Here is a 24,611-nt window from a genome sequence, read left to right as displayed (position 1 = left end):
TCTGGGCCTGTTTAATGTCTCACCTCAAATCCTGTAATGGCGATAAGGTGCATGGAGTCATTGACAGCCTTGAGGATCCCCACGATGGAGGTCAGCGCATCCTGCAGGTCGTCAGCCCCTTCACAGCCCTTACTGTACTTCAGCATTTCCTGAAGTTAGAAAAAGACCGAAGAAGCAGCTCATAGCAACCACATGAAAACTGGAAAAAAAAGAGTTGTAGAGTCTATTTGATTTGTGGCCAACAGATAGATTCACACCTTCAGTAGCAGCTGGTACTTGGTAATCCTCTGAACCGGCTTCAGGAGATATGAATCTAAACCCAGTTTATGTTCCAGCTTTTTCTGGCATTCCTGATGTAATTAAAAAGAAAACGATGTCAAATAAAACATTAACACCCTTTAACTCTTACTCTGCCCACCTGAGCGCTAAAGCTCTTTTGAGTTACTGCATCTCACTGAAAAATGTGTTGAACTTGGTAACTTGAGTTGTTATATAATGTTGTGTTTTTAAAATATTATAGCCTTTAATTTCCCACTGGAAGCTGGGAAAATCAGTTTGCAATTTTTGGTAACTAGGCAACTGAATTAAAGTTGTTTCCAAAAAAGTATTTATACAAATGATTTTTAATTCATTTTTTAAAATACTTTTGGGGGGTTGTTATTTCCCCAAGCAATAAAATGTTAAATGGGTTAGGCTAACATGAATGTGTTGACAGCTGATTTGTTCACCTGGAAGAAGGCGCAGTCTGAGCACTGCCTCCACAGGCTCTCAGAGCGAGGTTTGTTGTGACAGTACTTCTCATAGATCTGCAGGTCTGTCATCTGAGGGGAAAGCAATGAAAACGATTTGTGCACCACAGTCCCTTCCTTCAGTAATGTTAGATGTGTGTCTGTCGGCTATCTCACCCTTTACTCACCCTCTCTAAGAAGCATCTACCAACCAACTCTGGGCAGTCTGTGTACTGCTCCAGCTCCCTCAGAAAAGTTCTGGTAAAACACAAAAAAAGAATTTGAATGTGTTTATTGTTCTTGATGTCCAACACAGCACAGATATGATCAGTGACCACCAGATGGCGCTCCGTTACCTTTTGTGGAAGTGGTAAATTTCCGGCATGTTGCCAAACAGAACCTCCTTTTTGTTCTGCAAAGGCGCAGGGATAAGGTGAGACATTGCTGGATTATCCATCTCAGAGGCATATCCCTGAAACAAACCAACAAAAGCGCAATATGAAATACCCGGAGCAGGAAAAACAGAGAGGACAGGAAACCTTCTGTGGAGTGATTCTACACCTGTAAGACACAGAGCAGCTCCTCCACGTAAGCCCTCTCAGTTTCCAGCAGCTCGTTCATAACATGTCTGCAGGAAGGCAAAGGCAGAGAGATCAAGTAAGGGGTTCGGTGTACGCAGATAAGATAGGTGCACGGAGCTTTAGATCCCCAGATAACCCCTTTCACACAGCCCATCTGCTGTGTAATTTGATTACAGATGAAAGAGTTAGTGTTGATCCCTCACCGCCTGAGCACTGCCAGGTTCTCCTCCTCCTCTGACAGAGAGGTATGTCTGCTGCTACTGTCTCCGTTCTTCAGTTGGCCATTTCCCTAAAAAAAAAAGGGGAAAAATTTGATATGCAACAGACTACAAACTCTTCAGAAAACACTTGTACAACAGTTTACAAACAGAATCTCGACTCTCACTTTTTCACAGTTGCCCGAGTCTGTCTCTGAGCATTTCTTCTCCAGCTTTGCTCTGCGTGCTGGGGATGAGAAAATACAGGGATGATTTTCAACTTATTAAACGTGATGTAATAACTGTTAATAACTACTATGATCATTTTAGCTGGTCACCAGGAATGTGGCATAATATTAGAAAAGCTGCATTCAAGGTTTCCAAATACTTTATTATTGTAAGAAGGTGGTTTCAGCTCAGTAATGCTTGCAGCTTGAAACATCGTTTTTGCAACATGTTTAATACACATTTTACAATTAATACAAAGAGGTTATGTGGTTTCTATTACTGTCAATGCTTCAATATACTGACTAATAGAATAGCTGTGAAAAACTATATAAATTAACTGGAGAGTGTGTAAAGATCTTGTATGTAAATGTGTTTTATGGAAGGGTTAAGTTTTAGGATGCAGGATAAATAAAGAAAATGTATAAATTTTTTTTTGTCCTGAAAATAGTGATTTCAAGCTAAAAATATATAAATATAAGATTTTTTATTTCCTTCTACAAGGTTGTTCTGCAATAAGTTATGTATCCTCGTTGTGTTTGAACATTGGAAAATGGACTGTTAATGCATGGTCTCAGGTAATGTACACATAAGAGCTAGACACAGCATCATCAGGCTTCAAGTATTGCTAAGACTGAAGAGTACAAAAACCTCAGAAAGTCTGAAAAGGCTCTGCACTGCATGACAAGTGTAATGTATGGCCGTGTGAAGACTGACCAGGTGAGCTGAGAGGGGATTTGATGAAGGCTTCGGGTCTCGGGGCTACTGGCTGCACAGGCCTGGTTTGTTTAGCTGCTAGCTTCTTGAGGCTGACTCTCCTCTTGTCAAACATCTCCTGCATGGACGCCTGCTTCTGGAAAACTTTCTCCACTTGGTCCTGATGCACAGGAAGCCACAGGGAAAGTGTCACCATTAAATGTGTTATTAATGTATGCCAACATCAGTAAAGTCGTAACACAATAATCTGAGATGGAATATTATGCAATGTTAGACATTAGCACTAATGTGGTCATTTTTGTTGGCGAAAACCTCAGCGATGTGACGTTTTAATGCAACACGTGTGTTCTCCTCACATGTCAGTCCTCTTACCCTAAACTGCTGGTTCAGCACGGCCTCGTAGTCTTTCCAGATGGTGCTGAGGTCTGTCAGCTGATTCTCGCCTGCATTATCCAGGTAACGTTCCAGCTCCTGCAGGGCCAACTCTGCTCCCTCATGTGACTGACATTTATCAACCGGCTGAGAAGCCAGCAGGTATATGCCATCATCAACCCACTTTGATGCCTGCAGAGGACAGCAGAGGAGGATGAAAGTGGAAAAACCCAGAAACAACACAAGACAAAGGGACTAATGGAGGCATGTATGCGTTTGTCCTCTCACCCGCTCCAGCCGGTGGTGTAGCTCCCTGGCTTTGAGGAGATGGTCCTTCTTGGCTCTCAGATTGTTGTTCACAGTTTCACTGATTGTTCTAAGCTCACTGCATTTGGGCTGAATGGAGTCCTCAGCATAGTGGGACTTCTGGATCAGTTCATCACCCTCCTGGGACAAGGCTGCAGCTCTGGCCAGAACCTCCTGAGGACCAGTGTAATACAACAGTTCAGTTCTGACCTCAGCTCAGCGGACAGCTTGTTCCAAAGAACAGGACCACAGTAACTGAAAGCACACTGAGATGACCTGAGAGGTCCAGTTAGGTTATAGACACTAAGTCAGAGATATACGGGCTTGTTGTGCATACAGGTATTGTGCTTTGAGTGCACAGTGAAGCTGTGACAAGATTTTTAGGAAATATAAGGCTAAAAGCTCATATTTAAGAGTTCCTGCAAAGTGTAATGGGATTTTGTCCAGATGAAGCTACTGATATAGGTTTGGTCTTGATTTAAAGCCGATTGCACTACTTTTTTTAAAGATCTTTCCTGCTTAGTATGTTTTTCTCTGTTGGTCACACACATTTCAATTTGAATTACCTAATCTTTTATTTTGAATTTTTTATTTTTGTGTAGATTGTTGTGTTTTTAGACACAACCTTTGTTCTTTTCCTGCCCATGTTATCATCTGAGTTCACTTGCTCCTTGCTAACCTTCCTTTAGCCCTATGAGCACTCCCTCAGTCTTACTCAGTTGGCTCCCTCCTGTTCCATATCCTCCCTTAAGCTTTGGTTTTCCTTATTATCTTAATGGACTTTAATTATTCTCACAGTTTGGGAGAAACTCATCTAGTTTGATGTCCTTAAGTTGGACTTTTTTAGCGATCCCTGCGTCCTCTTTGCAGTACTTTATACAATAAAAGCACATTATGAAATAAGAAAACTTGAGAAAATTGCTGCACTTTAGGCATTTTACGCATGAATATGAAATATGAAGAGGTTTAATCACATTTCATGATGATGATTGGATCACTGTTATCTGTTCTATCAACCTTACTACATAAAATCACAAACACATTAGTAATTTTGAACGAAATGAAGCACATCTCGGTTTTTTAATTTTCTTAAACGAAAATTTACTTAAAAATCATTTAATTTCAATCATCTGCTAAAACACAGCCGGTGATTTGTTTTTGGAGTGTAATGTGATTTCAAATGACAAAAAAAGAAAACAGAACAACCCCCCCCTCCACCCCCATCCATATTATAAAGCATCTTATTCAGCTATTTGTGTCATGATTACACAACGCTTTAATTGTGATGATTCAGGTGTGACTTACACAGACTTTCTCCTCATAGGTCGTGAGCTCAATGAAGATGTGGTCAGCATGGGCTGGACTGATCCCAACCTCAGAGAAGGTTGCAAGTTTCTCAGACACCTGATCCAGCAGAGCTCTCACCTGCACCAGAAACACACACACACGCTCGAGTTTTGAAGACATCCAGTCTAGTATGCGGGATTTCAATATAAAAAAAGTCCAGCTCACCTCTCGGTAGTTATGCTCAAAGTGGCGCAGTTGAAGACACTGCTCTAGTTTGGTTTGATGTCTCACCCAGAACTCATCAAAAGCTCGTTCTGTCTCATCCAGCTGAGACAGCAATCTGTCAGGCAAGGCGAGAAAGATGGAGAGGAAAGAGCCAGCGTTAAATCGAGCTAAAGCCGTAGGGGGAAAATTAATGAAGCGGAGAATGCAGCAAAGACGCTGACTGAGGTATTCAGATCCCCTTGGATTTTGTGTTTGCATGTTTTTATGCTATTTAGTGGCAATAACTATTATGATTATTGTGGAGAGTACCTTAAAATACCGTCTGACCTCAAAGCATACTGACTTGAAACAATATTCCTAAAATAGCGAAAAGAGATGAAACAGGCCAGGAAAAAATATCTTGCATTTAAAAAAAAAGGCTTTAATTTTTGTTACGTAAATACATCAGGATGTGAAATGCCTTTATAATTCAGTGCTGGCCTGATATGCTTAGCTCTTAATTTTAACTTAGTTCAAAGTATGTCCAAAAATATCAAGGGAATCAGTATTTATGAATTTCAAACAAATATTCATCCCACAAAAAGTTCAAAGTTCTGTCCCAATCAATAAAGAAAAAAGTGCTCCTCTAATATCTCCTAATGTGTCATGACTGGAAGTTTTTTCATTTTCAGTCACTGTCCCACAGCTCTGCCACTGGTGTAACTGGTTCCAACCTTTGAACTGTAGCCAAATTCTCCAGTTCATCCTGGTTCATGTTGTGGTCGGGGTCTCGCACTACAGGCTCATTGATGCTCTCCAACAGCCTGCTGCCCTGACCCAGAGCCACCAGTATATCCTCCTAGAAATACAGAGACAGATGGGGCAAACATGCATTATCTGAACAGACCAATGAAGCAGTTAATGCATATCATATTACTCTTGTAATATCAAAGAATGCATTTTTATATTTAAAGGTGTTACCTTCATTTTTTCTTTCTTGCTGGTGTGTGTGCTCAGAAGGATGGTTGTGGCCTGTATTTCATTTGGGAGTTCAGTTTCTGCCAGCTCAGTCCCAAATGACTGCAGAGTCTGTGCCGTTTTCTTTACCATCAGTGCGAAGCCTTCAATAGCCTGAGTCACGCGAGACACAACAGAGATTTTCATCGAGAAAATGCCAAATTTTCATTCTCAGGTGATGCTGATAAAATGCACTGTGTTCCTGTAACATGTAAAACAAATCATAAAGCGCACTTTTGAGGGGATTGGCTAGTTTCGAATTGCAGTCTGTAAATAGAATACTTTATGATAATATCGTCAGTATTCAATTTGCAAATTTCACTTTACATTTTAATCCTACCGTATAGGCGGGGTTAAATTAGACTGGATGGATCCAATTCTGGCACTTTTAGCTAATAAGTGATCAAATCTTATCGGCAGTTTAATATCTAATAGAACGGAAGAATTAATTTTTCATGTGCTGCAGCCAACTTAAAGACAAGCCAGCTTCCACGTCAATATCCTTCTCATCAGCATGAACACAGGTGACGTGTTCATGGGTAAACAGAGTAACACTTATAACCTTCAGGTATTTTCAAATGCTTCAAACAATTTAACAAATATCAGCAAATACAAACTATTTCTGTACCGTTTGAACCACAGTGTGGCTGCGAGCCAATTGTGTGCGGTATAGCAAGTTCCCTCACAGAGACGGGGAAAGGTATAAGACAAAGAGGACAGGAGAGGAAGATGAGAAATTATTTTCAAAGACATCTGATAAACTGGAAATTTAAAGCTTATGTAAGCATGCTTATTTTTTGGTCACCTATACATGGTACATATATATGTGCTGGATGAAAATGCTGGGGATTTTAGTGCAGGCTGTAGTGGTTTAAAGCACTGTGGCGCACACAGACTGAAGCAGTGCAGGTTGTGGTGTTCATTGTAAGTTGTTATGCCAAGGGTAGCACATTTCAGTTTAAATTAGATCTTAAAGTATTATTTTTAAATGATCCCGCCCCTAATCTGTACAGCTGCATTGAATATTAGGGTTCTTCCTTCTGCCAAACCAACTTTAACCCTTGCTTATAGGCATGCAGAAAAAGGTTTTATAAAAATGTCTTATGATCAATGGAAAGTACTGAACAGTACATACTGTGCGGTGAGAGATCCACTTCTCATGGCAGTACTCCTGTGTTCCCCCGAGCTCCTGGGTCAGTTGTGTGCGATCAATATAGGAGTGCAGCTCAGTTATAGAGCTCAGCATGATCACCTGAGAGAGACAAATATCAAAATCTTTGAGCAACTATATTTCTTCTTCATTTTTTTTCCTATTTGAGAGGAGAGCACAAGTCACTCATGGAATAGACATGAGTGTGTTTTTGCACAGGAGACCCCAAGCGCACGCACCGGCACCTTCATCTTGAACTCATCCTTGTTGAACTTGAAGAGGATGTCGGAGAGCGTGCGCTGCAGAAGGGTAGTGGGCCTCAGAACCAGAACCAGCTGGAGGTTCCCTGGGAAGGAGCCCTGACATAGGAAAGGAGACCGAGTATGTAGTAAGGCAAGCAAGTCAGTTATACATCACACTTCAGTTGTACATGTTCTGTTTTTTCTTCTTTTGTTTTTCTGCTGACAGCATGCACTTCTTATATATTACTCTCCCCCTTTGTCTGTCCTTCCGTCTCCCACGTGATAACACTGATGTGAAGAAGCTAGTAGACTACCAGAGAATGAAGAAAATGTGGAGGGTGCAGGGCGACATCGCATGCCGGGGACATTAATCTTCATGTCTCTGAGATGCTTCTGCATGAATAATGAGGTAGACGGCGTATTCACACATGTGTGCAGGCACATTCAATCAGGTTTTCCCCTTACCCAGCTGACATTGTCAAGCTGAACATAGTTTTGAGTTGTTTGGTGACAGGGAATTTATCAAGAAGAAAACATTTTACAATTATCTCCTTTTTAGACACATCTATTTCACATCTTTTCCCTGTATTTGGGGAGTATTTTTTAGCCCTTTTCACAGCTTGGCTGCACAGTATAAACACTAGGGGACATGTGTATAATTAACTTAATTTATTTCTTTGCAAAAAGAAAACAAAGACAGTTGCTTCAAACAACATACTCAGCACAAAAAACAGATTTCACTAAGCAAAACAGTTTTGCTTCGTGTGTTCAGAACATCCACATAAATCCTTTTCATATTTATCTTTCTGTCCATCTACCACACACACTCAGCCAACAGACCCAATAAAAGCTCATTAAAATGTCATGATTGACACCCACTGACAGACTGTGCACTGCTGTGAGAGCAGTTGGATGAGCACGGAGGGCACGAGCTGGTCTCCCTTCTTCAGGCAGTACAATAGATAATGCAGCTTTAATTAGCTAATGACCTAAATGGATGGTTTGTCTGATTGGCCATCCTCCTCGAGTGAGTTGGGGAATGCTGGTCCAAGCAGAAGTGAGAGCGAGTACATTGTTCATAAAAGAAATCCTCTTGGGAGCAGCATTATTAACGGGATTAATAAATCAATCCATTGTTTGTCCTTACTGACCCGCTGGAAGAAGGAAGATAACTGGTTAAAATGGTCATTCACCATCTGCAGAGATGAATCATGCAATCTGCAGAACACATGGCTCTGTTTGGTAGTGGTAGGTGTTATCACAAAACAAAGAAAGGCCAGTTATTAATTATTTTATGATTAATGGATTTGGCAATCTTGTGCAGAAAAAAATCTGAAACGAGCCACTTTAATGGTAAATCTGGTAAGATTCTATATTTTATCACCATCAAAAAAATTCCTGAGAAATATATATGCAAATTAATATCTGAGCCTGCGTGTAGCAAAGCCTGATATATCCGATTCCTGGTAAGAGTCCAGAATAGCTCTGTTAGGAACATTAATGTAACGTATTGTTAAACCTTCAGAGAATACATTGAACAAAGGCACTGCTGTGAGTCCTTACTAGTGCACTAGCTAAATATAGTCCAACTAACACAGTGTGTTTTCTAAAACAGTCGCAGGAATTAAAAATATTTTTTAGAAATATAACTATATATTCATGTGCAGCAGGTTATCTTCTTTAAATTAAAGTTCTCATAGGCTAAAGGCTGCAGACAGTTTTGGAAGCTGACATTATATTATATATCCAGTCTTAGCTTCCAAGCATTCATCCATGTTGCTTGGATCTGTGGTCTCTGGCAGTCATGCACTACTTGCTCTTTGACAATGGCTGACACACACACACACGCCTCAGGAGGAGCCTGATAAATGACAAGCTTTAGGTAGTGACAGACTTAATTAAGACCAGTCTACAAACACTTTGTGTCCTCAAAAACACACTGACCCACATTCAGGCCCCCAAGCCCACATATGCAAGAGTACACACATCTACATAGATGCACAGCAAAAGACAAAGAGCATCACTCCTCAGCCGCCTTATTTTCTCACAGACATAGACCAACACACAGACGGAAGAACCTCCACTCTACAGATAGCGCCACTTTTCATCATCATGTATTTAGCAGCCTGGTGGAATCACTTCAAGCAGAGTATTATTACAGGGCTGACTGAATGGCCCCTTATTACCAGCCTGTCAACCTGTAAAAGTCTGCCTTGTGGGATTAATAAAGCTTGATTTAATTTGCAATGACTGAGTGGGTCTCCCATATCTCTGGAGACAGTGGGTGGTAATATCCATCGTTTGCTCTCCCACTCAGGCATTTCATCTTTTTATACATCTGCCTCCTTCAGTGTTTTCAATAGACACGTGAGGATCTGCTTCACACAAAAAATGCTGTTCTATGTAGATTTTCCTTAAGGAAAACTGTCCTACACACCATCTTTGTCATCTGCCGTGTCTGAAAAATCCTGAGATTCTTTTGCTTCCAGTGGAGCAAGCGGCAATATACATTATTCTATTATACTGGAGATCAACACAGTAGCTCATTTTTTTACATAAAGAAGCTTCTAAGCCAAAGAAAAGTGGCCTTCTTCCATTAGTATATGAATCATGGTGCTTCTCAGCAGTCCATTGTTTTAGCTCCAGTTAAACAATACTGAGAGATTGTGTAAGAGGGTGATTCCCACCCCCATCTATATACACTATGGAGCGCTGCCAGTGCTTCATCAACTCCCTACAGAAAGCCTGAAACATGGATGATCATATAGACACTCCAGGTGAAAAACATAGAAGATAAAGGCTACTTTGCTTAGTAGGTTGTGCAGGAGTCCTTTAAGCCACTGTGAGCAGTGTTTAAGTGACTTATTTATACTAATTTACTAATTAGTATAAACTAATTTACTTAATTGTTTATAATAGAGGCCCAAATATCAATCAATGTAAAGCCAAGACGATGAGTGAGAGATTTAAATGAATGTGTGAACAAAACAAACAAATTCTGCTGTGTTTTCAGCTTATTTTTCCCCATAGCTGTGAAAACACATGGCTGTGATGGTAACGGTCGAGAGCTTATGGCTGTGCTTTCTCATATATTAGTGGCGGAGCTGTTAAGTAGAGAAAGTTACAACATCTCTCTGAGGCCTAATAAGCTTCATCCTCCCATGGGTGATGGTGTACGGACAGTTCCTGTCAAACCTCGGTCCCCTCACTCTAACAGCTGATGAAATATCTGTTTCTGTCCCAGTGAGACTCATGCAGAAGGCAAGTGCATGCTCAGATCTGCAGAGGCAAAGACAAACTTACTGCAATGCGAAGCAGGGTCCCTTTTACAGCTGCCCATCGGTCTTGCCGGCGATCAATCACCAGGATGAACCCCACGCCTGTTGACGACAAGCTGGAACACACAAGGAGGAGACGTTTTCAGCACAAACTAAACAGAGAGCAGCTTGATGGTTCAAGGGTGAGAAAGTTAGCAGCACAGTGAATGTGGAGGATGTCATATCAGTTGTTTTTACGTAGAAACAGCCTGTACTAAAACCACACGACAGACAAGAAGGGAATTCTTGTAACACAAGAGCTTTAAGAGGGGGGGAAAAATCCTCTATGGCACAGAAGCGAAACCAAGTGCCTGTTCACAGATTTCAGTTTTGTTGTGCTGCTCTTTATCTTCTTAGACAGCTGGTGCCGTCAATAAAAGGAGATACTGTGAAGTGCCTCCAGATTTCTTGGCCATCAGCCTCCAGCCCTCACTTCCCCCATTCCCCTGCTGTCCTTTGTGGTCCCAGTAGAAATGGGGAGGGGATGGGTAAACACTGACAACAACTACTGATGGCCGCACGTGCAGTTCACCAGCAGAATGCTATCTACACTACATCCTGTTTCAGGTAGTGGTAGAGTACTGTCATTACCTTTCAAGCAGAAATATTCCAGTAAGCTTCAAGTATTTGTTTTCACATCTTTCATTCTGCAACTATTGACTGCATAGACGAGGTGGCAGCAGTTAAAAAAGAGCAGTCCATGTAACAACGAAGGCAAAATGAAAACACAGTAGAGGAGGCAGATCCCAGCGTGTTGTGCTGTTTGAAGCAGAGGGAGCCAAATGTTTAAGACCATCCCAGAATCCAGACTCTGCACCCCCTTCACTGCATCTGTGAGCTAACCAATGAGAGACCGAGAGCTGCTGGAACAAGAGCCAACCAAACCAAGGGTGCATAGCAATGGGCAGCTTTATTAGCCAATCAACAGATCAAAACAGATGTGAGTGAGGTTCTGAAGAGCATTTACAGTGTGCACCCAAAGCTTTCAGTATTAGTAAATCTATTCATGTCTGGCTCTCTAGTTAATGCTGTTACTTACTGTATCATTTACATTAATCGTGACACTTCTCACCATTTATTTTCGGCACTTTTCTTCCCCTTTCATCTTTTCCTTTTTCTCCTCCTCTATCATCCTCACTTTTCATCCCTGCAGTTTCACACAGTCATTTCTTTACAAGTCATGTGCAGAGGTAAAGTGAGACAAGAGCTTTTCATCCTTTCAGACATTTATGACTCCTAAAATAAGAGGGTGGTTTATACTGAACATCCACTGCCAGGGGATGGGAAATTTAATCATTGGGCCTATCAAGTATTAGCATGACTTTAAAGTAAAGAATTAGCAGAAATTTGAAGGTAAATGTGAATAAGTGGATGTACAATTTTTTGTGTAGCTGTAAAATTTTTTTGCAAACACACAATTTCCCAAATACTGCAAAAACTACTCATTTAAATATTCATAGATATTTTCTGGTGCTTTGGGGGCTGCGCATCCATGAGTGTCCCTCTAATAATTGGATTTCTTATGACAAAGGGTACAGAAGCACCTCGAGCTGTGAGTCGAGCTGTGAAAAAGCTTTTGCCCAAAGCCACTGCAGTGATGGGATGAGTCTCCCGGTTTACTGGATATACAACACAACACACATCGTACAGCTCCGGCCTCCTCTCGTCTTTTCACAGCGCAAAGAAATGTGCATCTTTGTGATATATTAAATAAGAAACAATCAAATTGTTAACTAGTGAATCTATAAGAAACAAAATAAACTTTAATTTGGATTATGTTCATGAAAACAAGACCATTCGCTTGACTTTCTAAGGGGGATTTTCTCGCAGTGATTCTTTTAAGAGTAGAGCTCCATGGTCTTAACCTTTATACGTAGTGTTTCATGTCCACTTTAAGTGTTCGTCATGGTCTAGAGAGTGCACCAGCTTAATGCCCCTCCCCCCAGAGTCTGTCTGCTGACTGTATTCCCCAAGATACACAAACCATTTACGGGTTCATTTACTGAGTGTTGGCGGATGCAAAGAATAGAGTCAATTAATTAGATTCCTTCATTCACAAGACAAGACCCAAATTAGTTTAGTAGTCAACACATCCCAGCAACCAGCCAGTCAAGCATGCACACGTACGTATGTATGAGAGTATCAACATAAGGAATTATGTCTACAATTAAAATCGATCCTGTGGTATTAATTTCAAACAAGCAGCAGCTGTCCAAGGTCAGAACAGACATTTGTCCCTGGATTCTGTGTGCCCCGTTCGTGGTGTCAGTCCCTCAGGTAGCTCCAGCCATCTGTCTGTGCATTCAGAACAGCTTGAGGCTGGCTCAGCACCATATCACCCTGTGGCTGACCCTCACTCACTTGACAGAGTGACCAACAAGTAAGTGCATTACCTAAATTGTATCCAGTTAGGAAAATTAAGCCCATACTGAAATAAAGTTAGCCAAACATTGGACAACTAACTCTACTTCAAGTGATTAAAGCTCCACTGTTAAAGGAAGAAAAGCTGTGCTGTGACTAAAGGCCATTGCAGACACATGGATACAGAGACATGCCTCAGTGGGCAAGCGCCATGCCACACACACACACACACCTCTGGTAAGCTGTATGCATTATTCAGTTTCAACCCGCTAGAATCTCTGCTGTCTTCTATTTATACACAATGAGACATTTCAGGCAGAATGAAGGGAAGGCAGGACATACAAGACGATAAGCTAAATCAAAAAACATAAAAAATATCATGATTTAAAGAGCCAGGCGATGATTATAAAAGAAATTTGGAGAAACAGTCGCTCCTGCATATTTTTCCTCTTCTCTCGTCATCTGCTCTGCCCATGTGCACAAAGACTGAGCTGAAGAACACTTATAAAATAAAGTGTCCACAGGAATCCCAATTGGCCCTCTTCTTTTATACAAAGCTATGAGGTAATTGAGTCTTCCTCTTTGAGCAAATCTAGAGTGAGGCTGTAATAAGATAGCTACTGCCACCTACTGGCAGACTTCATACACTCCTTCCAGTCCATCACTATCCTTCCTCTAGTTTCAATTCAGGTGATCTGCGTGAAAACTTCCCTAGTTTGAGCCACTTTCAAAGACTTTCTATTTTATTACATAATCTTTGACACAGTCTGGGCCACATGGTTTATCCATAAACCTGGACATGTTCATCAGCAGTGCTTTGTTGCAATGACCGTAGAGAAACCAAGGGAAAGGTGGCACAGGGTGAGCGAGATGAGACTTTAATTAGAGGTGAAAAAGTTTAGACTTTACCTTGGGACGCTCGTCAGGTAGGTCAAAACGTTGTGAAACTCCCTGTCTGTGATCTCCCCAAATGCAGGGAATTCTGGGAACACAATGATGGGGCTGCCATTATCTCCTCTTCCTCCTAAGAAAAGGAAAACAAGACACACTGAAACTTTCCAGATAAAATAGGGGGTTCTGTAAGAATGCTTTTTGTTTAATAGGACATCAGAATAGAGCAAAAAATGCAGTCACAAGGGGGCACTGATGTGAAGACTAGATTGTGATACTGGAGACTGGACAGAAAAAAATACTATATATTCACATAAAAAATATAGTCTTGTAGGCTCTCGTTCTCTTCAACAGACAATCGGCAAAAAGCCACTGGTTTCATTTAAGTACATGTTTTCTCCAATACTGATCTCCAGCACATGATTTAAATGTTGCATCAGGTTTGAGACTTTGAGACTCAGAGATCATTTACATGAAGTAATGACAACACCAAATTTTTGAGTGTTCTCACTTTCAATAAGACGATGACAAAAGATTACATAACAATTCAAGATGGAAGGATAGTAAAATAATAAAATGATATGAGACAGAGGGATGCTTCAGTGTTTGCACACAGTGAATAACATTGACAACAACAGTCTCACCTCACTCACACACACACACACACACACACACACATGCGCGCGCATGCCTGTCCCTGTGTGAAACAGCTGCTCCGTCAGCGCTCATGACTAGAATATAAATCTCTGCCTTTTCGTCCCTCATCACTATAGCAACAGCAAGTGCTTGGTCATGGTTTTAACGTCTGCTTAGATCTTTGTCTGCAAAATGTTTTCCCAATTCTGCCACAGCCACGAGGTCGCCTCTTGGAGAGGATTTTTGCTGTAGCTTGAAATGTATTTAAAATGATGCTAAAAAGACACTTTTTTGGAGGTGAAAACACTGAACATGCGGAGGCAGTAAGTCTAAAAATTCCAGGTAACAGTATCAACGAGGCATGGTGTGTAACGTGATAAACTGTGAAGAGGAAACCGATAGAGGGGAAATTTGAATGGCAAATTAAAGCTATCATGTTCAGCTGAATTATGAAAAATTTAAGAGTGCTGATCATTTAAAATAGCAAACATAATGACAAATAATCCAGGTCCGGTGAAGCAGACAGACAAAACAAAAAGGAAGACAGGAAAAAAGACATGGCAATTTGACCTGAAAGGAAGGCGAACTTCTTTTGGAGGTCAGGAGTGATGTCAGCAGCGCGGAGAGGACAGCTGTCCAGCTGCATGATCTCATCTGGAGATGAAAAAGTTACAAAATTATTATTAGCAATACATCTGAACCGAATACACAAAGTTTAACAAAGTCTGACAGGTGAACTTCAGGCTTGTTTAGACTGTCATGGTTCTAAAAATTTGTTTACCATCTCTACACATAATTCATTAATGAAACAGAATATTCTGGTGCATTTTCATATATACTTCATTTCCACAATACTCAGGTTACTTTTGCTGTAAACAAACAGATACGTTAACAGGCTTTGTCGACAGCTCTTGATCTGCCCATGTGCTCGCCTCATACAGATTAAATTAATCAGATTAAAGGTCATTCCCCCAGTTGGAGATAGAGATTGTAATTATACTGGGGATCAAACTAGAGGTTAGGGAGCCTCGTAGGCTAGACAAGCTGTAACATATTATGCAGAAGTGGAAGGATATTTTAATCACACAACAGACAACTTTCCAAAATAATCTTCACCACAAAGCACAAAGAAACAGATTAAATACATATTGAAAAAGCTTTACAGATCCCAGTTTCTGAACTTTTAACCCTCATGAATATGTATTAAAAGGGACTAAAAACATACTTTATGTCCTCGGTTGGCCTCTCACTACAGTTTGAGTAATCAACTCTTAAATTAACATGTTACTTTCTGCTGAACTATTCTGGTTGCATCACATAAGAGTTTCTGTGTTCTTCTCAACACTTCTCAATGATTTGAAGCAGAAGGGGCTCAACAGGGAAACTTACTTTGGTGCACCAGTTAGGACTGAGCAATCATGAATTAAGAATCTGGCTGAAGTAGCGGGGTCCCTTGCTGATGTTGGCACAGGCCGCTGTGATGAAGAGGGCAAAACTCTAGCAACACTTACAGCTGATTTAGACTACTGCGGTGAATGGTGTAGGGGTTATGACTGCCTGGTATTTTTATGCAATGGAAACTATACAATAAAAACTGCCCAGAGCTTAACTTGAAACTGATAGCACTGCGGCAAAGGACAATAAAAACTATAAACTGCCGAAGCATGGATAGCTACAGATAGTCATACATCCATCCTCCCATAATAAAAAAAATGAACATCACTCACTCCCACTGTTAAGACATGTAAACTAAGCCACCTCCACAGCATCCATAAAAAAGCAGTACTCTACTGTAATCCATTCATAGTACATATCATCCACATGTTTCTATATCAAGGATCTAAACAAGCTCTGTGAGCTTTGTTGTGTTTTGTTAAAAAAAAGCTTTTTATTGGTTTTGAGCAGGGAAAGCAGGGAAAGAAGCAGAGAAAATGTGGCACTGCTGTAATGAACTCTGTGCCATTTTCTATGACAGTTGTATTTAATTATTTATGCTGAGATGCGTTTTATGTGACTAGCTCAATAATATAAGTGTTACACTTGCCCCAGTGTACCAGTACATCTGTCATCCTGTCATTAACTTTCTACCGTTACATTTAAGCTTCAGATTTATTCCTAGTGCTGATTGGCTGCAGAAGTTTCACCTTCACTTATATAAAACCCAAGAAGCTGGAGCTTCTGCTCCCTCACCTCCATCAGCACGGGCATTATTCCTCTGTTACTTTTGCAGTTGCATTTATTTTTTATTAATTATGAGTTGAGTAGAAAGTTAGTGGCAATCCTTTTTTCAGTTGTGGTTCTATTAATTTGGGGAAGAAGCTTGGATCAGATGTGTGGTTGTTTCGGGGTTTTCTTTCTCTTGCAGCAGCGTTCTGGCATCTTTTACATCAGGTTCTTTTGAGCCATAGATTTAAGGTCCATAATGATACGTAATAATTTAATCTAAAAACAGAACATGGACAAATCTGAAGCACCACTCTATTTAGTTCCTACAGAAACATTCATGTTCACTAAGCTATCCAGGAACAGAAATCTGTATTATATTGAGCCAAAAGAGAGACAAAACATTTATTTGTACCATCACATTTCCAGGAGGGGAGTTTCCTGTAAATATGGATGTGAACACAGACATACTGCTTAAGATAAGACTGAAAGCAATATTGACTTTTGGTATCAGTCTGACTTTGTTGCTTCATTTTCCTAAAGCAAATAATCCACACTGGATTTACATGTTATTGTTTCACTGTATCAAAAGTGTTATTTTATTCCCTCATCATTATGATCTTTTCTTTGAAAAGGACATTAGTGGGGCCTCTGTGGATCGGGCTTGCTCTGGCACATCTCCTGGTTGCTTGACTGCATTGGGATCTGTAAAGTCTGCACGCCCAGGCTCTTGTTTATTTTGTGATGTGGCAGTGTCCTGCCTGGAGACTGCCACTGGTCTGATGCGCTAAATCTGCAATCGATCATTGGTTTTAATGCGGTGGCTATACTGCAAGCTGTTATGCTTCTGTTGATACCTATAGCAAGAGTCCACAAACATACATAAGGAAGAAGTGCCTAAAAAATATACGCATGGAAATTATTAGAAATTAAGAGAGGTAAATAATGGTAAATTAAATGGTTTGTAAAGCTCATCCTGGCAAACTCAAGACTTGGTAAGCTGAAAAACATTAGACTCTAAAATACATGCACACACGAAACATTCAGAAGAAACACAACGTATAGAGAAATGTACACAAAAGTCAGATGAATAAAGAGTCTGTCCCCAGAACCATACCTGTGTCCATGATATTCACCAGAGCAGAGCACAGACGAAATATGGTCTGGTGCTTTCAGTCCATCATACAGTAATCCACATTGTTAACCACAGTGTTCCCTTCTTCACTGTGCATTTTAGGTGGCTAACACCATCCCTTTACGCAAACACTTCTCTTAGTGTAGCTTAAACAAACCAAAGTCTTAGTGTCACTCTTTATTTGACAACAGGTCATATCAGGTTACTTGGCCTTTGGGTATTACCACCATCATTATCAGAGAGTTAGTGTAGTGGGAAACAAAAACATGTCACTCTTTTCCCTTTTCAAACAAAGCAACACACATATACACAATAGGTGTTTCCTTTTTTACTAATAAGGACAACACTGAAATATTCATTTTAATCCAAGAAGTCAGAGTGTTATAAATGGCTCCTTTGGTGTGCACAAATATAAAAAACATAAAAAACTCATCACGCCACTATATCTCAAAAAGAAGCAATCTTTGAGGTAATCACATTGCTGTAATTGTATCTAATGATATAGCTTAAATACTTTAAAATTTGTTTAAATGTTGGGTATTGCAGGATGAGCCAAAGCCTACAAAGACTTGAAAAACCTTTGTAGGCTTCTAGTGGTAATTCGACTTTAAGTCTACACATTAAATAAAAGTACAGGTGACTTAAATGTATGATGATGGTTTGATGAAACAAGTTTCTAACGTATCTCATGTTAGTATTGACAACAGATATTAATTGATGTTAAGATATTACCAGATTGCATAACAGATCTTGATAAAAAAAACATAATAAGATCATTTAAACATGTTGATATATTCATTTAAAAGCACCCGAAGTGAAATGGATGGCACATGTATTTCTTTCTTTCTCACATGCTTCACCTGAATATGTTATGCATATACCTGCAAACTGTTCCTTTCTTTTTCTCCTGTCCATATGTAAGCTAATAATGTTTTAAAACATTAAAAAAAACCCACTATTTTACACAAAATATGCTTTTTCATAGTGTAGTGGAATATGTCCTTTTAAAGAAAACAACAAGAATAACAATAAACTGTTACAATTGCCCCCAGTAGATTGTCACAGCCAGCGGGAGATGGAACTGCATTTCAAACAAAAAGCGAGCTGTTTATTCAGGCTGATTAAACATGAATACAAAAGGCAAAAACTGAACCAAAACCTAAAGTCAGGAAACTATGGTTACTATGGTTACTATGATTAAACTATGATATCTATGACTACAGACAGGAACGTGATTCTGCATGCAAATAACTATGATGGAAAAATATGAACATGACCTGAGCAGAATCATGAAAAACACCTAACCTGCCGTGACGCAGAAGGAATTAACACAGATGACCTGACACTAAACAAAGACAGACAGAGGACTTAAATACATCCAGGAGGTGATCAGGGGAAGTGGAAACACATGGGGAAACAGCTGACACAAATGAACATAGCGACGTTTCAGGGAGGAGTAAAATTAAACACACTGAACAAAGAAACACAAGACAAACAGGAAAAAAACAGGAAACATGGAGAGGCGTAGACATAATAACACCGGCTAGACAACATGAAGCACACAGACAAGAAATTCATGAGACTAACACAGAAGACTGTGAAACAGAAACTAAATTAAAGGCCAACACATGATAATCCTAGATCTTAACAATATAACATAATAAATCACAAATGCAAAAATAAACACAAAATGCTGGGTCACAGACCCAGCCCCTGACATAGATGCCACAACAGTACATTACAATCCTGTATTCTAGTTACAAACACCTATGTTATAATGGGCTGTTGATGTAAATTTTTAACACAGGGATAAAACTGATGTAAGTTTGAATTCACAGTCATCCAAACTTTAGACAGCAGAAGAAAAATGCTTCATATCCAAAACATGACTTCATTATATCCAAACCAGCTTTGTCCTTGAGAATTTCTGCAGAAGAGAAGCAACTCTGCAGTCTTTCCATGAGCAGAGAGAGAGAGGGAATCCTGAGCATGTGCAGAGTAAGTAATCACTCCAGTTTGTTTCTGTTTCAAGCAACTGGGTGTGTAACACTATACCCCTGTTACTGCTGCCCTTTCCCCTCTCAGTCCATATTTGATCTAATCTTGTTGTTAATCTAATCTCTTCTTGTTGTTGATTTTATAGAGCAGAGCCCTAACACAGACGTATGAGTGCTCGTGTTTTTTTCCCTCCATAATAGTAGTCTAATGAAAAAATCTAATAAAATGGAATATTAAGCACCTTTTTAAAATTCTGTGTGTAAACTAAAAATGCAAGGCACATGCAAGCCAAGAAAAGAACATGTGGCCAGTTTAAAACAGCCCAACTATGTAAAAAAAAAAAGTGACATTTCAAACACCAAGAACTGCTCTTCACCAGATTTTCAAAAAGCTTTTTAGCCTGTGCTATGAATGATTGCTTAGAGTGTTCAGGAATGACATGATATTGGCTTAATCATGTTGTGTTTGACTATAACTGTGATCTAGCAAAATGTAAACAAATCAATGCCGTCAGTCCTGGTAATTTTCAGATGTTAAGATTTTTTGATACACACTGGACTTCTTCCAAGCTGTTGAGAGGAGTTAGGAGAAAGCAGCATTAAACAAACTCGACAAAAAAGTCGTTTAAGAAGTCAATCAGTAACAAGACGGCCAAGAAAATAGGTTTTCAGCATTGTTTTTATCAACACCTGTGTGTAAGAAACCAAATTAGCAATAAAGGGAGTGCACCTCAATGGCATGACCTCTGTGAAGCCTATCACACGTGGTCCTGTACAGCCTCTGTTTACTGTAGCAGGTGGTTTTAAATCTTGCATGACAGCAGGAGACCTGTGAGGTGGACTCCAAGATTACACTAATCTGCCACATCCAGGAATACACTGACGCATGTGTCTGAAGTTCAGTAAAGTGTACATTTCAAAGCAAAAACCTGACCCAGTCACCGTCATCAGTCAAATAATTGGACTCATAATCTCCTTCACTATACATGTTTCTGTAGCACTAAGCTTGGACAAATTTATTGTACATTACCCTCCTAAATGTAGGTGGACAAACCATACTGATCACATACTGACTGACTGAACCTCAGTTTGTTTTAGTAAAAATCATCTTTTCTTTGAACTGAGTTAGTTTTGTCCCTTCGATGCTTTTAAGGCCAAGCGATAATAAAGGTTCTCTACTGACTGACCCCTACAGTTGTTAATCGGAACAAAAACTCTCTTTTCCTCTTTTCTCTCAAATTAACCTCAAGCAAGGGTGTCGCCCACAAATGGCTTTTTATAAAAGAAACCAAGCAAGTGGATATAGGCTTAGATAAATGACCATATCTGATGTTCGTAACTTGGTAAAGCAGTGTTGTTACATTGATAATGGCCAGCAGTGCCTGAGGTCATTGGACACAAAGCTGCATGAGGCTAGCCATCTGGAAAGCTCTCACAGGTCGCAAGCTTCTAATGTGCTCAAGTTCACACAGAAACCTCCAAGAGTTTCCACTTTCTGACCTGCACAGCCACACCTTGCACCCAGAATCTCCCACGAAGATCAAATCAAAGCCGGCCCCGACCCAGGGTGGCAATAGCGGCACTGTCTAGAGAAAGGGGCTATTCGGTTACCTGTAAGTCTCCTCCTGAATGTCCGATCTGCCTCCTTTTTAACAGCTTTTTTTGTTTTGATTTGTTAACATAACCTTATGTATGGTTACCTTCTATTATGCATTATTATTATTACACATTATTTTATTAGAGTCTTCATACCAATTTTCTCTCCTATACTCCTTACTCTACAAATCATAATTTTCTCGCATGCTTGCATAAACTATTCACACATGCACAATGCTAAAAGCCCCTCTGGCTGTGAGTTGAAACAGTATCAGATACTATAAGACACTGAAACTATGAAACTATTTTTCCAGTCTCTTTCTTTGTATTTTCTCTCCTCAGAGTATCTGTGGTGTCAAAACAACCTAAAGTGAGACAAGGATGTACGTGTAACAAAGCACTCTTTACATTAAGATGACTGAGATGCTATTATTAGAGCATTCTGCTCTTTAGTGATACAGTAACTATGTCTGTTACAAAAATTTTCACTCTAAATAAAGTTCAAGTAATTTCAACATTCCTTGCATACACACATACAGACACACAATCACACACCACCTGCTGGGTGAGGCGCTAATGTTCTTTAGAAAGCTTAACGACTGGGATTAGCGTCCACTCACGTACACGTTTGTGGGCAACTGGTCAAACTTTAGTGGGTCACAGTGACACACCTGGACTGCCTGCCACTACTGACACAGATTAAGCAGGAGTAGACGAGGGGACAGAAATCCTGGATTGACAGGCCCAAGTGACTGACACACACACGCACATGCAACAAAACAAACTGCCTATTTTCTTGTTAATTTATATGGTTAAGAAGATGCTTCATTCACCAGAGCTGTTCACTTGATCCACTCCCTCTATGTGATCTTATAGTAATGTACTCAAAAAATATAAAATTCAAATAATTAACAGTTGGGATCAGGAAGGGGCGGGAAGCGGAGCAGTGGGGGTCTGGGTGGGCAACAAGAGGGAATAAGGTGCTTAAGGGGTCATGAAGGAGGAGAAGTAGCAGAGATAAAGCAAATGGTTGGAGGAAGGCAAGGCGTGATATTTACCCCTGGGAAAAGAACAAAATCTTATCTCATTGTTACTTACAGTGAAGGGACTTGATAGTTTTTTGCAACATTTTGCTGTTATACTTTAGGCTCACTTGTCCCCACTGGAGAAAAGTTGGCTGTAAATCACTGTAAACTGAGACTTCATGTTAGAATGAAGGATTTCTATCCTACTGGGTTTGGTCTCCTAGTAATACAGCATTCCCATTAATAAGATACAAGAGGTCACTAAGTTTATTAGTATAAAAAAGCAACTAAATTGCTCTATGATTATATCAGATTTTGTTCATAAGTAAGGAAAGAGTGGCGCAGGAGACTGACAGATGGATTGGTGCAGCGTCTGCAGTGACGCAGAAGCTGTACTGGTCTGATGTGGAGAAGAGAGACCTGAATGTGAAAGCTACGCTGTCAATCTACTGGTCGATCTATGTTCCTACCCTCGCCCTTGGCTATGTGGGTAGTGAACAAAAGAAAATGATACAAGCAACAGAGCTTCAGCTGAAGGTCTTAGAAAAAGGATGAAAAGCTGTTGTCCCTCCACTTCAAAAGCAGCCAGGTGATGCGGTTTGGGCTCCTGGTTACTCCTAAGTGACGTTTTTTGGGGGCATATCCAAATTGTGCGGTGGGGGGATAAGTTGGAAGTGGTGTCTGGACATAAATGCTAGAAAGCTGGATGCATAGAAAATTGAATAGTACTATGGTTCAATCCCTTCAGCAGATTTACAGAATCTTCTAATATCTCTGTTGCACTGTTGCTGCTTGTGGTGGCTCAGCACCTAATCACAATTTCTTTGGTCAAATGATTGAACGAATTTGGAATTTACTGGGTTTACATTGTGATGTCAGTCATTTCTGGCCCTTGTCCAAAGTGTCGTGATGCTCACTGAACCTCTGGTATTTTTTTTAGAGAGAACTAAATATTAGCCTTTATTTTGTTATCAAAGGTGACACTCCAGAAGGAAAAGAAGGGAGAGGAACTACTTTCTCGGACCATGGATGAACTGAGGCCTGCACAAATGCACAGTATAAGAAAAATAAGAATAATTTGAAACTGAGTCCAAGAATGAAAGAATCATGTCTAAATGATTACAAGATCCCCCCTTGAAGATATGAGAACCATTACTTGAACTGCTGTTAATGTAATACAAGAATAAAAAAGAAAGAGAGGATGAAGAATGAATATTTTTATAAATAGAATAAATAGATATAACTTACCACATAACCAGTTGCAACGGCAAGAAAATCTGTAGTAACTTTCCACCTCCTCAATACTGAGCCGGACACGAACCCCAATTTCCTCCCTTGGCCCCAAAAATGCATCCAATACTTCCTCTACCATTTCCTCTTTGCTCCTCTGATCTTCCATATCTATGTTTGCATTTTCATCAGTCTCTCCATTCTCCTTTGACGTGTAATAAGCCTCAATCTCAGCTTTCCTTCTCTCTTTCATGTCTTCACCCACAACCAGAGAATCTGTGTTTCCTTTAATCACAAACCAGTCCACTTCCTCACTGTCAGAGCACTCCTGTGAGCCTGCACTCACCTGTCCCGCTAGAGTCACCTCTGAGTCCATTTCCATGCAAAACCCAGGATTTAGCTCAACCTCGATGTCTACATCCATCAAGGAGCCCAAATCTGCTATCTTCTCTCTTCCCATCTTCCTGTCCCAGTCTATGTCTCCTTCACTTCTCTTCTCCAGCATTTCTTCCATGTAGCTTCACAAACAATATCACAACAACAGTTTCCCTCTCATTCTGACTCTACCTTTCGCCAGACACTACATTTAACCTCTTGGTCAGGCTGCAGGTGCTCTACAGCCCGCAGACGCAGTAACTGAGAGGACTTCCTATTGCAACCTCAGGTTACCTTCCCTGTATACAAAAGCTACAGTGTACTGCTAGACCCCACCCTCTCTCCTGGTCCAACTACCTTTATACCTCCCCTAAGAGGACAGTTATCTAACTAGCTAAAAGGCATCCAACTTTACATAACTGACAGTCTGACCAATAAAAAGGAAGTAGTCATGCCTCTTCATGACTAATCAAGAATAGGGAAATAGGTTCTACATTAAGCTGCTGTGCGTCACTTTGGTTATTAAAGGTACTGCAGCTTCCACTGCTCATTTACCTACAGCAACAAAACTCGCGATCCGCGTCTGCCTTATCTCAGGAAATGTGGACTAAAAATACAAAGCCTCCATTCTGACCAACCCATTCAAAGACTGCCTGCATCCCCATTTAACCATTCACTGACTCGATCCATTCAAAGCCTCTATTCTTGTTTACTCCGCTCAAAAGACCCCATTCTTACAAACTTACTGAAAGACTTAATTCTAAGGGGACCTCTCAAAGAAAGACGCTGTCTCTTAATACAAAGTGGCAATTTAGATTCCATTACAGTGAGTTGTTCAAAAGATACATTTCAGTTAAAA

At 40.2% G+C, this 24,611-nt stretch overlaps 1 protein-coding gene across 1 annotated transcript in view; it reads right to left on the bottom strand.

The window, feature by feature from the left end:
* The window catches only part of mcf2lb (mcf.2 cell line derived transforming sequence-like b), a 31,479-nt gene extending 7,444 nt beyond the window's left edge, over window positions 1-24,035 (bottom strand). The window contains exons 1-21 of the mRNA XM_039600542.1: window positions 23,396-24,035; window positions 14,802-14,885; window positions 13,614-13,728; window positions 10,330-10,420; window positions 7,024-7,143; window positions 6,770-6,886; window positions 5,599-5,748; window positions 5,352-5,476; window positions 4,639-4,753; window positions 4,432-4,551; window positions 3,109-3,300; window positions 2,821-3,012; window positions 2,449-2,608; window positions 1,695-1,753; window positions 1,513-1,598; window positions 1,290-1,356; window positions 1,085-1,200; window positions 917-986; window positions 729-821; window positions 258-350; window positions 24-149 (exon numbers count right to left, since the gene is read on the bottom strand). Of these exons, the coding sequence (XP_039456476.1) occupies window positions 24-149; window positions 258-350; window positions 729-821; window positions 917-986; window positions 1,085-1,200; window positions 1,290-1,356; window positions 1,513-1,598; window positions 1,695-1,753; window positions 2,449-2,608; window positions 2,821-3,012; window positions 3,109-3,300; window positions 4,432-4,551; window positions 4,639-4,753; window positions 5,352-5,476; window positions 5,599-5,748; window positions 6,770-6,886; window positions 7,024-7,143; window positions 10,330-10,420; window positions 13,614-13,728; window positions 14,802-14,885; window positions 23,396-23,891 (2,787 nt within the window). The 5' untranslated portion in view covers window positions 23,892-24,035. The remainder of the gene's footprint in view (window positions 1-23; window positions 150-257; window positions 351-728; window positions 822-916; window positions 987-1,084; window positions 1,201-1,289; window positions 1,357-1,512; window positions 1,599-1,694; window positions 1,754-2,448; window positions 2,609-2,820; window positions 3,013-3,108; window positions 3,301-4,431; window positions 4,552-4,638; window positions 4,754-5,351; window positions 5,477-5,598; window positions 5,749-6,769; window positions 6,887-7,023; window positions 7,144-10,329; window positions 10,421-13,613; window positions 13,729-14,801; window positions 14,886-23,395) is intronic.
* Between the last annotated feature and the right edge of the window lie 576 nt (window positions 24,036-24,611).

Source organism: Oreochromis aureus, linkage group 16, assembly GCF_013358895.1.
Source record: "Oreochromis aureus strain Israel breed Guangdong linkage group 16, ZZ_aureus, whole genome shotgun sequence".
Taxonomy (NCBI): Eukaryota; Metazoa; Chordata; class Actinopteri; order Cichliformes; family Cichlidae; genus Oreochromis; species Oreochromis aureus.
Note: the sequence above shows the minus strand (reverse complement) of the source record. Positions and strands in the feature narration are given on the sequence as shown.